Consider the following 12047-nt stretch of genomic DNA (forward strand, 5'->3'; position numbering starts at 1 on the left):
TGAATGGAAGTTCATATTTTTTTATAGCAAAACTTCCATTGATCATATAACATAGACAATAAATTGGATGATCCAATTCGGAAGAAAGATTTTAAGTTCTGAGTTGGGATTTGGGAGAATAATTCCTTTTTATACCTTGAGCAAGGTAGGAGCAGCATATCTAGTACCAGGAATCAAAGTTTTACTATAAAATAGTGGTTCTTTTTTCCCCCTCAAAATCTAAGCTCATTCTTACATTAATGTACTGAAGTACTATCCCTGCACTAACAGATTACATAAATTTGAAATGCTCCATTAACCATCAGCTTCTTTAAGAAACAGGTTGTTTCTTCATCATCATGCTGCCTGAGCTTCCCCCGACATATATTAATTTGGATGGAAGTGTTTCCCTTGCTCAGCTAACATGCTGGCTGGTTGGAGAGGAGATTCCTCTCTCGCTACTGATATCATTGTCTTCCATTTCACTCCCATCCATAAACAATGAATTATTGTTGACACTTGGCTCAGAGCTGGCAGTGCTGCTCGTGGCAAGAGGAGAATCACAAACACTTAAAGTCCTGCTCTTTGTGGATCCCGATCTCACACTATATATGGAGGAAGCTGGAACATTTGTCATAAGCGGACGCTGATGACCTGAAATACTTCGCCTGATATCCTGCACGAGAAAAGATCGATATAAAAAATCTTACTATCAACAAGAATCAAGTAAACAAAATGCATTGATGTAATGCAAGAGATCTACCATGTGTCTCATAGCCATATCCAGAGACTTTTTGGAGAGTGTTCTCCCGAATCCTGAGCTATCGAGAGAAGTAGATAATTTTGCGGTAGGGTTGTTTCGATGATTGTCATCTTGTTTTGGGGGTACCAGTTTCCTCATATTTACCACTCTCTCAACCATCTTTGTCCCAATCACTACTGGACTTTCGTTGTCACTGCCATTGGCATCTGCTCTACGCACAGAACGAATGGAGCTCCCATTACCAAAACTGCCACTTGATGCCCTACTTCTAGCAGGCGAGCAGGACTGGCGTCTTGGTCTTCCACTAGAATTGGCCTCAACAGAAGATGATCTGGCACCAGGTGCTGCTGGCCTCCCCCGTGAGGCTGATACCGGTCTTTCTGGCAATGATGTCCTTAAATTTGGTGGTGTTTCAAGCGAAAATCCAGGCATCTCAGATGCTTTCCAAGGCCTAGACTTCACGGTTGGAGATGTGCCCCGTGATTGTACTGAGCTTTTTGATGTAGTGGCAGCTGATGGTTTTGTTATGGAAGACGCAGCAGTACCTGATTTTGTAACAGAAGATGTAGCAGGAGCTGATTTCATAAGTGAAGAAGTAAGGGAAGCTGATTTTGGTATTGAAGATGTAGTGGGAGCTGATCTTGTTACTGAAGAGGATCGACCAGAAGGTGCAGATGCAATAGGCGTGGTAGATGAGGAAGCTGGTCGACGTGTTGGCGTAGATGATCTTGATGTCGACTTGGAAGCATGCAAAGAGGGCCTAGCAGTTGGCGTTAAAGAACGTGGAGCAGATCTAGTTGGAGTTGAGGATCTTGCTGTAGAAGCAGCAGGCTTTATGGAAGGCAAGTTGGCTCGTGATGTAGGAGTAGAAGACCTTGAAGGCTTGGTTGTCATGGGAAGAGTGGGCCGACCAGTAGGTGTTGCAGGTCTACTAGCAGATTTTGAACCCCCGGAAGAAGATGGCCTTCTATTTAGAGTACTGGAAGAGATTACTCCGGCTGACGGAGCTTGTTGCTTTAAGGCAAGAGTGCTCTTCAAAGCAGGTTCCTCCGGGAGATTTGCCAGCTGAAACCCCAAGGCAAGATAAATTTGCAAGATATGACAAATAGGGAAGTAGCAAAATCTCTAACAACCAAAGAGCAAAAAAATCCAGTAAATTGTCAAAACTTGACAACCATAACACATGCCAAAGAGATTTAGTGCCCCAGTATGACATGATAGAAACTGAAACTCCTATTACAACTCAATTTTGGCAATCTGGACAGGCTCATCACAGCAGAAGGAAAAGGGTTGAAAGCATTCAGAACTCAAATCACATAAGAGTTCTTACCCTTGTTTTCAGTGCAACTGGACGAGCATTAGACATCCCAATCTGGCTCATTAGAGTCTTCTGTGATTCCATTTCCAAAGAGGGAAATAGTGGTGTACCAGGTGGAGTAAGAAGCCTGAAGACAGAAGATATCTCCCATTAGTACTGACTACAGAGCAAAAGAAACAAATCAACATTGAACCACAGAATTCATACGGCAACCATAAGGAAATGTAGACTGTCACAGCATTAAAATATAATTATCAAGTTTTGAAATGTCTGTTTCTCTTTCAGGGAAAAATATCTTAAACAAATTATGTTGCCAAAAGGTAAAAGCAAATTTGAAAGAGGGAATAGATCATATGGATGCCAATAGAGTTATTAGTATTGCAGAAACAACAAATTTAACATTAGGCCACATCCTTCACCTAAAAACTTCAGCCACTGGATTTTGGGATATTTACCATATCTAATCTTTTGCACTCTCACAACTTACTACCTCATGTATGATTGATATGGAGACTATAAAATAAAATCAAATAATAAATTTTAATTTTCCATTAAAAAAACCTTTTTCATGTCAAAATCCAAATTTTACAAAAAGCAAATGAATGCTTTCTTTTAAAGATTTAGAATGATGTCAAGTACTTCTCTTTATGGCTTAATTGGTACCCACACCTTTCCCCCTTAAAAGGAAGCTTTAAGATAAAATTCAAATTATTGCTCAATACAAACTTCATATTCTTTCTTTTGGTTAAAAAAAGCAAGAAAGGATATTTGATGAGCACGTAGATTCAATTATCCAAAACCTAGAGCTCCATAATAAACATCTCACTGCTCAAAGCAGAGATCGATCGTAAATTATAAGGTTAAAATGAACCAAAGCAGCTAGAGAGATATAGGATATCTTTAGCATTTACCAATCATAATCAGACTTTTCGTTCTCCGAATTCAAAAAATTATCTGCTGCAGTCTTTCGTACAGGCAAGGCCGAGACGATCTTCGATACCGGAGAACCTCCGCCACCGACGTTTCCGTTTCCGTTTACTTTTACGTTAGATCCTATTTCAAATCCAAGAACATCACTTTAGTCAACAGTCAACAAACATACAACCACTTCAAAAAAATAAAATAATCTTCCACAAGGAAGAACCTGAAAATGAAGTTAAAATCATTTAGTTTACCTAAAGGAACATTGAGTTGTTGTTCAGAGTTGTGAATGGAGAGAAGATTGTTGCTCTTCTCTTTCTCCTTCTCTCGTCTCCGCATTTCCAGGAACAAAGCTAGTTCTTCGTCTCTCTCCTTCATCACCATTATCGATCTCTAAAAACTGATCAAACACACCATAAAAGTCACCACCAAATCCTTTCTTCTTAGATCCAAACCTGAACTCCAAATTCCAAAAATTTTATAAAAAAAAAAGGGTTTGGTTCAACGAAGGAGGAACTTATTAGTATTACAACGTCATTTCCGTGTGAAAGAGGGAAATGTTTAATTTTTAAAGAAAAAATATTATTTCTTTTGTTATTTCTTTAAATTTTATTTTAGTGAATGATCTGACAACCAACAGGTGCTTGTCTGGGTTTTAGCTCAGAAGAAATTTGAAAATTTGACGGAGGGTGTTTAGCCATTGTGAGATGTTTATATAAATTACCCTTAATTATAGAGATAATCACTAAAATGCCATACATCTTGTAATAAACCCCTTTTCATCTATATTTATACCTTAAATCTTTAAATTTAAAATTTCTATCTATTTAAGACAAAACAAATTTCTACTGGTTTTTTACATAAATAAATTAAAAAAATTTATATTTTAAAATAGGTTGTGAGCTCTTTCTTTTATATTAAAATATTTTTTTTGTTTTTTAAAATAAAATTTTATTTTTTATTAAAAATATTTAAATTTATATACAAGTAAAAATACGATTAATAGATCAAAATACAAATAAAAAAACCCGAAACAGGTCGCACCTGTCAAATAGGAGCGATTGCTCCTGCACTGCGTTGCCTGCATAGTCGCAAACATAATGGCATTAGCATGCAAACATAAGATTAGTTGAATAAATTTGGACAAATGATTTACCAAATCCACTAGAAAAAAAAATGAAAAAGAAAGGCCGCTGTAAATGTAAAACAAAGTATTTCAGTCGACCATCTTTGATATTACCATCAACCAAACTGGTACAGAAAACAAAGCAAAGAGATCATAAGCATCACTATTACAGGGGGCATGCAGCAGCAGATGGCGTGGGGGTGGGGGGTGTGCGATTGTGTGGGCAACGTGGGGGGCAAGAGCATTCGTGCCTACTTAACAGGCACGACTCTGACAGACGCGACCTGTTTCGGGTATTTTTTACTCATATTATGACTCGTTGGCTGTATTTTTACTTGTATATAAATTTAAATATTTTTTATAAAAATAAAAAATAATATTTTATTTAAAAAATATAAATAGTTGCGCCTGTCAAATAGGCGCGATGAAAACAACATACTATTTTCGTAAATAATTTAATTAACAACCTATTTCAGTATATAATTTTTTTAAAAATTTTATTTATGTAAAAAATCTTCTTTTTACTTTGTTCAAGATTTTTTTGGGTAAAATATAAGGTTTTTTTTAAGATTTAATGGAGGTTTGGATGGGTAGTGAAATGTATTTAATTTGTTTTTTATTTTACGCTAGAGTATCATTATAGTATTTAATTTTATCACTATCCTTATTTTTACACTAATTATAGCTAAATGTACCCATTCATTTAAACTCACCCAGAGTAAATTTTTAGTGAGGGATTATATATATATAAATTGGTTGAATTAGAAAAAAGGATTTTGATACCTTCATTTGAATTCTAGTTGGGATAAACTTTTTCCTATTTTAAGATTAAGTAGGGTTAGGGATAATGAATGTAGACTTTATATCTAACCTAAATAATAAATATATATCATATTACTTCACCTAATGAGTTGGGTAGAGATGCATTTTTATTAAAAAGCTATGATTGCCCATTTTTGTTATAGGATTTAAAATTTATTATTAGGCTGTTTTTGTAATTTGTCATAAGATAAATAAAAATATATTTAAAATTTTATTTATGTATTTTAAATATGCTCCTTATCATACTCGAATTAACATATAATGTTTAAAATGACATTAAAATTGAATTGATTCACAATTGAAGTAATAATTCAAAGATGGCTGAGTGGCAATTTAAGTAATTATGTGATAGAAAGAAGTCGAATTATGAATCATTTGAATAGAACATTCTTGAGGCAGCAGCATGGCACATGGTGGAGGATTGAGTAAAGCCAACACTAAATAAATAAATAAAAAGGGGGAAAAGAATAGGTAAAAACCGCCGCAAGGTAGCGGATACTTTCCTCTCAACTTAAAATTCAAAAATAACTGGGGCATTCAAAAAATGCTTGAGTTATTAAACTCGGACAATCTCGAGATGAACAAACGATTGGCAATCCAACGGCCGTGATTTAAATTAGGGAGACGCTGGGCAACGAGCCTCGTGAATCGAGAGGCGCCGGTTGCTGCCATGCATTTTGGTTTTGTTGTTGAGCGGGCCCAACTAACCAGTCAAACTGCCTTTGATGTCCATTCTTTGGAAATTAGGACCATTTCCAAATGTTTTTTTTATGTGAATTTGTTGAGCTATGCATTTAATCATTAACCGGCTCCCACTTTGTTTTTTTTTTTTTGTTTTTCAAGTGTGACTACAAAATTCATTCAGATGCAGGGGTAGCTAAGATCGCAGGGTCTCTTATACATAAAAATTACTTTTTTAAAAATCTAAAATTAATAAAAAATTTAAAAATAATAAAAATTTAATTTATTTTTTTAGAAAAATATAAAGATATAATATATAAAAATAGTAAAATTGTAGTCTAAAATGATGAATCTAAAATAATGAAAAAAAAGAGAGTAAAAGTTCCAAACCATTAAAGAATAGTAATCTAGTAAAAAAGAAACCATAGTTACTTCCAAGGCAATCCCAATCCTAAATCCAACTTCATCGCCTTTAAGATCATCTCTTCAAAGTTGCTTTATTATCTCATGGGTTTTAGAACCTAAGGTAAAAAGAAAAAAAAAATCTCTGATCGATTACTTTAAATAATTAAAAAAATTTATCTAAATATAATAATAGAGCAGAGCGAATAGGAATGCTGTTAAATTTATTATTGTTTCATAGTGGATAAATTTTGTCTTTATCATTTGTTTTGTTTCATGATGAATGTGTAATTCTAAAAACCACTATCACCCCATGCATATTCAAAGCTTTCATCATTGTTTTAATTTAATTTTTGGTATTTATTTATAGTAGACTAAATTCTAGTGTTGCTCTTTGTATTTAGTAAAAGTCATAGATTTAATTCTTCTACTTTTATTTAGTTATTTTTAGTGTTTATACTTTTTTAAATCTTAAAATTTCAGTCATAACCAAATAATAATTATTAAATTTATTAAGCAACGTTAGGTTATTTTTAAAATCTGATTTATCTAACGTATTATTATATATATAATATCATTTCAATTTATTATTTTTATATATTACTCACTAAAAATCTAATTAATGAATTAACGAGTATCATTTGTGTTAAGGTTAAAAGTTTAAAATTTTAAAAAAGTACATAAGCTTAGAATAATCTAATTGGAGAAAATGAACTAAATCTACAACTATATGTACAAGACCAGTAATTAAATTTAATCAAATAAATTTAATTATCAAGATTAAAAATTTAAATATTAAAAAGAACATAAACCAAATTTAATAAATTCAAAAATTACATAAACTAAAACTATGAAATAAAAATAACAACTTAAAAGAGAGTAATAACAACATTTAATGTTTAAAATTCATGATTGGAATTTTAGAATTGTAGATTTATGTTGCCTCGTTGTAATGATATTTTCTTATTTATTTGTTACTTGACTCTACCGAGCTCTACATTATTTTACGTCACTGTCAAGCAAATATATAAAATTTAACAAACTGCTACTAATCTGCAGGAATGGATAGCGGATGGTTTCTTGCCTCTTCATCATTCCTATTCGAATTATTTTGACGGAAAATCTTTGGATCCAATGCTTTGAGTCCCACATCTCTATAATCTTCCTCAGGCCCCATACTTTCATAAATAAGCTTAAATTCAAATAGCAAACAGTTCTCTGTAAACAAAATTACTGAAACTAAACTAAAAGAATTTGATATTATTTTGAGTTGATGGGTATTGAATAAAACTGGGGTCATTCTTTAAACTGCTAGATTAAACTGGATAAGAGGTGGTACTTGGTTGCGGGTGTGATGGGAATTTTTACAAAGGGTTGGGGCATAGCTGCACATGGTTCATGTGGCGGTCATTCACTCTTTTTCAATTGAACGTTTTTCCATGATTGAATGGTCGGTGTCAAAGAGTATTGAAGGAGAAGGATGTTTTATGAACCGAAACCACGTGTGGAGATTCATACAAGCTTTGAAATTTTTCTCAATTCCATCGCTATGGGTGAAAAGTATTTGTCAATATTAACAAAACCAAGCTTACAAATCAACCAGATGATATGCTGTCTCAAAATCTTCTTCATTATGATTCAATACATTGAATCAAAACCCCCAAATAAATTCACAAAGAAAAAAAAAAAGAAAGTGGATATTGACAGATGTCTCATTTGTTCTTACTGTCCACGGATCTACTTTCCCATATTTGAACTATGGGTCAAGCGCAGGTTGCTATTGGATGGGGTTTGCTTTGGATAGTTTAGGTTTCTCTAGCTCTAAGCCCATTATTCGCTCACCATTTCAAGTTGGGTAAACTGTAATACAATTATTCTTTTTTTTCTCATTTAATTATGGAAATTACAAAAGGATTATATAACTATTTAATTGTCTTTTTCTTTTTTGTCATCAGTTGACTAATAGTGGCAACTTTTATAAATTAGTGGTAACTTTAACCCTCAACATTTATAAATTACGTCAATTTAATTTTAATTCTAAAAAGAATTTAACTCTCAACATTTACATATTGTGTAATTTGGTCTCCTCTCTCTCTTTTCTTTTTTTGTAAAATTGAGGGTTAATTTTTTTAATCAAATAATCAGATTGGGATGATATATAAAACATAATCAAAGTCCACAGGAAAACCAAACCAAACTAAGGGCCCAGAACAGCAGCCCGGGCAAAACAAAATATCTATCTTTAAAGAAAAATAAAATCCTGCCTAAATAAACTAAAAGAGAATTCTAGAATCTCATTTATTACCACCGTACAAATGCCCAATCAGAGACTTCAATCGCCTGCTATTACCATCATTTCTGTCAATTCATCTTTAATGGTGATATAAGATTTCAAAGGAAGCATTTACCACTGAGACTATTGATTTAGCCATTTGAAACTTCCCTCTAACTTTTCATTTCTTTTCTTCTTCAATCCGGCTCTCTCTCCAAGTCATTTTTCCTCTGGTTTTCGGCATAAACGGGCACGCTTTCAACCAGGTAAGTTCATTCCTGCCTTCTTAGAGATTCTTTAGCTAATATGTGGGCTAAACTATTCGCTGATCTAGGGGTATATTCAAACTTAAGATTGCCCGATCTGGATTTTAACTGATGGATATCATGTATAAAGGCCCCTATCTTCGATTTATCTTCCCCTTTAGCATTACATCTTTTAATAATGGATAAAGAATCACCTCCAATGATGATTTCCTTCCCTTGCATGTCGAAACCTATCCTGGTTGCTGTCCTGCAAGCTAACGCTTTGGCAGCGAAGGCAGAGGGCACTCCAAAATGAAGCTTTGTGCATGACAGGAGAACAAATCCTTCACTGTTTCTGGCTACTATCACTGTTTTTGGCTACTATCCCAGAGGCCGATTGTTGATTACACTAGTCAAACGCTTCATCGAAATTTATTTTTATTAACTGCCCAGGTGGGGGTTTCCACTTTTTAACTTCCTTAACGATATTAGGCTTGTTGCTCTTAACACCTTCCAGTTCTTCTAAATAGCTAAGAACAAAGCTTGCAATCTCCTGACTCGATCTTTTTGTTTTGTCACGTACATGAGTATTTATGTTACCCCAGATGGCCCAAAGCGTGCAACAAAATAGTTTGCAGAGGGGTTGAGGTTGGAGAACAAGGGTCTTGGTAAGCCACTGTTTGAAATCTAAGTTTGTTACCTTTTATACTGTTTAAAGTTGATAAAGTTCTCTATACTCCTACTGATACAGGACAATGACGGAAAAGATGGTTCATCGTTTCTAGTTCTTCCCCACATCGAGGGCATAATGTACTGTTTGTCAGTTTCCTACAAAGAATGTTCACTCGAGTAGGCAGATAATGTTAACATTAATGGGAGACAATATTAATGGCAAACAATACAAAGTGGTGCAAGTTTAGCACCTTAAAATTGACTTTGAAAAAGTGGCATGTGATAATTTTTTTGGTCCTTGAGATAATGGGCTATTTATTGTTTGGACCTTAAACCTCAACTATAAATAGGCCTTCTCATTTCTTATTTCAATTCATCTCAATCAATCTTTCTCTCTTAGTTTTCTCTCTTTTCTTATTTGAGAATTTTTAAAGAATTCTATTTGTTTGTAATACTTTGGAGATAGTAAAGTTATCATCTTGTGTTAGTGCCCGAGGACGTAGGTATAATTTACCGAACCTCGTTAAATCTCTTGTGTTCTTTATTGTTCTATTTTTTTTTCAATATTTGAGGGTATAATAGTAGTATTTAATTGTGCTATTAAATTACTATAGAAGGGATATTTTGTCTAAGGAAAGACTTGGTATTTAAGAGATCTATGTGATCCACCTCTCTTCCCTAAGAATTGAACTTTGTGTAATTTTTTAGTACAATAATTTACACGCTTCCGACCTTATTGGAACAAGTGGTATTAGAGCCGAAAGTTAATCGTAGCATGCTCTGTGGTTGCAGTTTAAACTGATCTTCCACATCAGAAAAGATTTCCTTAGGTATATTGAAAGATTATGGAGAAAACGGTCGGTGTAGGAGCTTCAATATCGTTCATGTGGACAAGACCGACAATTGCAAATGTAAGATTGGCCGTGGAGATTTTTGATGGCACGAGCCATTTTGGTATGTGGCAAAGTGAGGTTCTAGATGCTTTTTTTCAGCAGGGTCTAGATATTGCAATTGATGAAGAGAAACCAGATGATGTACAGGAGAAAGATTGGAAGGCGATCAATCGGTTGGCATGTGGCACAATTCGATCATGCCTTTCTCGAGAGCAGAGGTATGCTTTTTTAAAGGAGACTTCTGCAAATAAGTTGTGGGTGGCACTTGAAGAAAAACAGTCAAAATAAGCTCCACTTGAAGAAAAGACTGTTTCGCTTCACATACGTCCCAAGTACCACAATGAATGATCATATCACCAAATTTAATCAGTTAGTCACTGATTTGCTGAATATGGATGAGACATTCAAAGATGAAGATTTGGCTTTGATGCTGTTGGGGTCACTTCCTGAGGAGTTTGAGTTCCTAAAAATTACTCTATTTCATGGCAGGAGTGATATATCTCTAAGCGAAGTCTGTGCGGCCTTATACAGTTATGAACAGAGAAAGAAGGACAAACAGAAAAACTCAATCAGAGATACAGAAGCTTTAGTAGTCCGAGGTCGTTCATACACTCGGAAGAAAACTCAAAAGGGGAGATCAAAGTCAAAGTCCAGACTCGGGAAAGATGAATGTGCCTTTTGTCATGAGAAAGGCCACTGGAAGAAAAATTGTCCAAAGATGAAGAATAAGGGAAAAGCTGCTGTAGATGTTTGTGTTGTAAAGCATGATACTAGTGACTCTGAACTATCACTGGTTGTATCATCATCGTCGTTCCATTCAGATGAGTGGATATTGGATTCGGGTTGTACCTATCATATGTCCCCTAACCGGGAGTAGTTCTCTGATTTAGTAGAACTAAATGGAGGAGTTGTTTATATGGGCAATGACAATGCCTGTAAAACTGTTGGGATAGGTTCAATCTAATTAAAGAATAAATATGGATCAACCAGAGTTCTGACTGATGTTCGGTACGTGCCCAGTTTGAAGAAAAATCTCATCTCATTGGGAGTCTTGGAATCCAATGGTTCAGTTGTTACTATGAGAGATGGGGTTTTAAAAGTGACATCTGGCGCACTTGTGATATTGAAGGGCATCAGGAAAAATAACTTGTATTACTACCAAGGTAGTACAGTTATTGAAGCAGTCGCTGCAGCTTCCGGTAACAAAGACTTGGACTCAATGCAGATGTGGCATATGAAGTTGGGACATGCCAGCGAAAAATCCTTGCAAATTCTGGCAAAGCAATGATTGTTGAAAGGTGCAAAGGCTTGCAAATTAAAATTTTGTGAGCATTGTGTTCTGGAAAAGCAAAAGAGAGTGAAATTCGGCACTGCTATCCATAATACAAAAGGTATTTTGGAATATATTCACTCAGATGTGTGGGGGCCTTCCAAAACACCTTCGTTGGGAGGAAAACACTTTGTTACTTTTGTTGATGACTTTTCCAGAAGAGTTTGAGTGTATACCATGAGAACTAAGGATGAAGTGCTTAGAGTTTTTCTTAAATGGAAAACTATGATCGAAAACCAGACTGGCAAGAAAATCAAGCGGCTTAGGACGGACAATTGAGGGGAATATAAAAGTGATCTGTTCTTCGATGTGTGCCAAGAGTATGGTATTGTTCGACACTTCACAGTTAGGGATACACCACAGCAGAATGGAGTGGCAGAGCGTATGAATCGAACATTGTTGGAGAAAGTTCGATGTATGTTGTCCAATGCTGGGTTGGGCAAGCAATTTTGGGCTGAGGCTGTGACATACGCTGGCCATCTTGTTAATCGTTTGCCATCATCTGCATTAGAAAGAAAAACTCCTATGGAGGTATGGTCTGGAAAACCAGCTACAGATTATGATTCCTTACATGTGTTTGGAACCACTGCATATTACCATGTGAAGGAGTCAAAGTTAGATCC

General features: G+C 34.9%; 1 protein-coding gene across 1 annotated transcript; it reads right to left on the bottom strand.

Moving 5' to 3' along the window:
* Positions 1–3662, bottom strand: LOC107930149 (putative GPI-anchored protein pfl2). Its single transcript, XM_016861723.2, has 5 exons — positions 3236–3662; positions 2972–3113; positions 2073–2187; positions 743–1807; positions 1–655 (listed from the first exon to the last, which is right to left on the bottom strand). The coding sequence occupies exons 1-5, from the start codon at positions 3363–3365 to the stop codon at positions 395–397; spliced, it is 1713 nt and encodes a 570-aa protein (XP_016717212.2). The 5' UTR covers positions 3366–3662; the 3' UTR covers positions 1–394.
* Between the last annotated feature and the right edge of the window lie 8385 nt (positions 3663–12047).

Source organism: Gossypium hirsutum, chromosome A04 (assembly GCF_007990345.1).
Source record: "Gossypium hirsutum isolate 1008001.06 chromosome A04, Gossypium_hirsutum_v2.1, whole genome shotgun sequence".
In the NCBI taxonomy this organism is placed as follows: domain Eukaryota; kingdom Viridiplantae; phylum Streptophyta; class Magnoliopsida; order Malvales; family Malvaceae; genus Gossypium; species Gossypium hirsutum.

Bases quoted from the DNA above. Each gene is read 5' to 3' on its own strand.
- LOC107930149 (XM_016861723.2), bottom strand. From the start codon at position 3,365: ATGGTGATGAAGGAGAGAGACGAAGAACTAGCTTTGTTCCTGGAAATG. The intron at 1,808-2,072 runs GTAAGAACTCTT...TTGGGGTTTCAG, and splicing joins CAGTTGCACTGAAAACAAGG to CTGGCAAATCTCCCGGAGGA. The intron at 656-742 runs GTAGATCTCTTG...TTTCTCGTGCAG, and splicing joins ATATGGCTATGAGACACATG to GATATCAGGCGAAGTATTTC.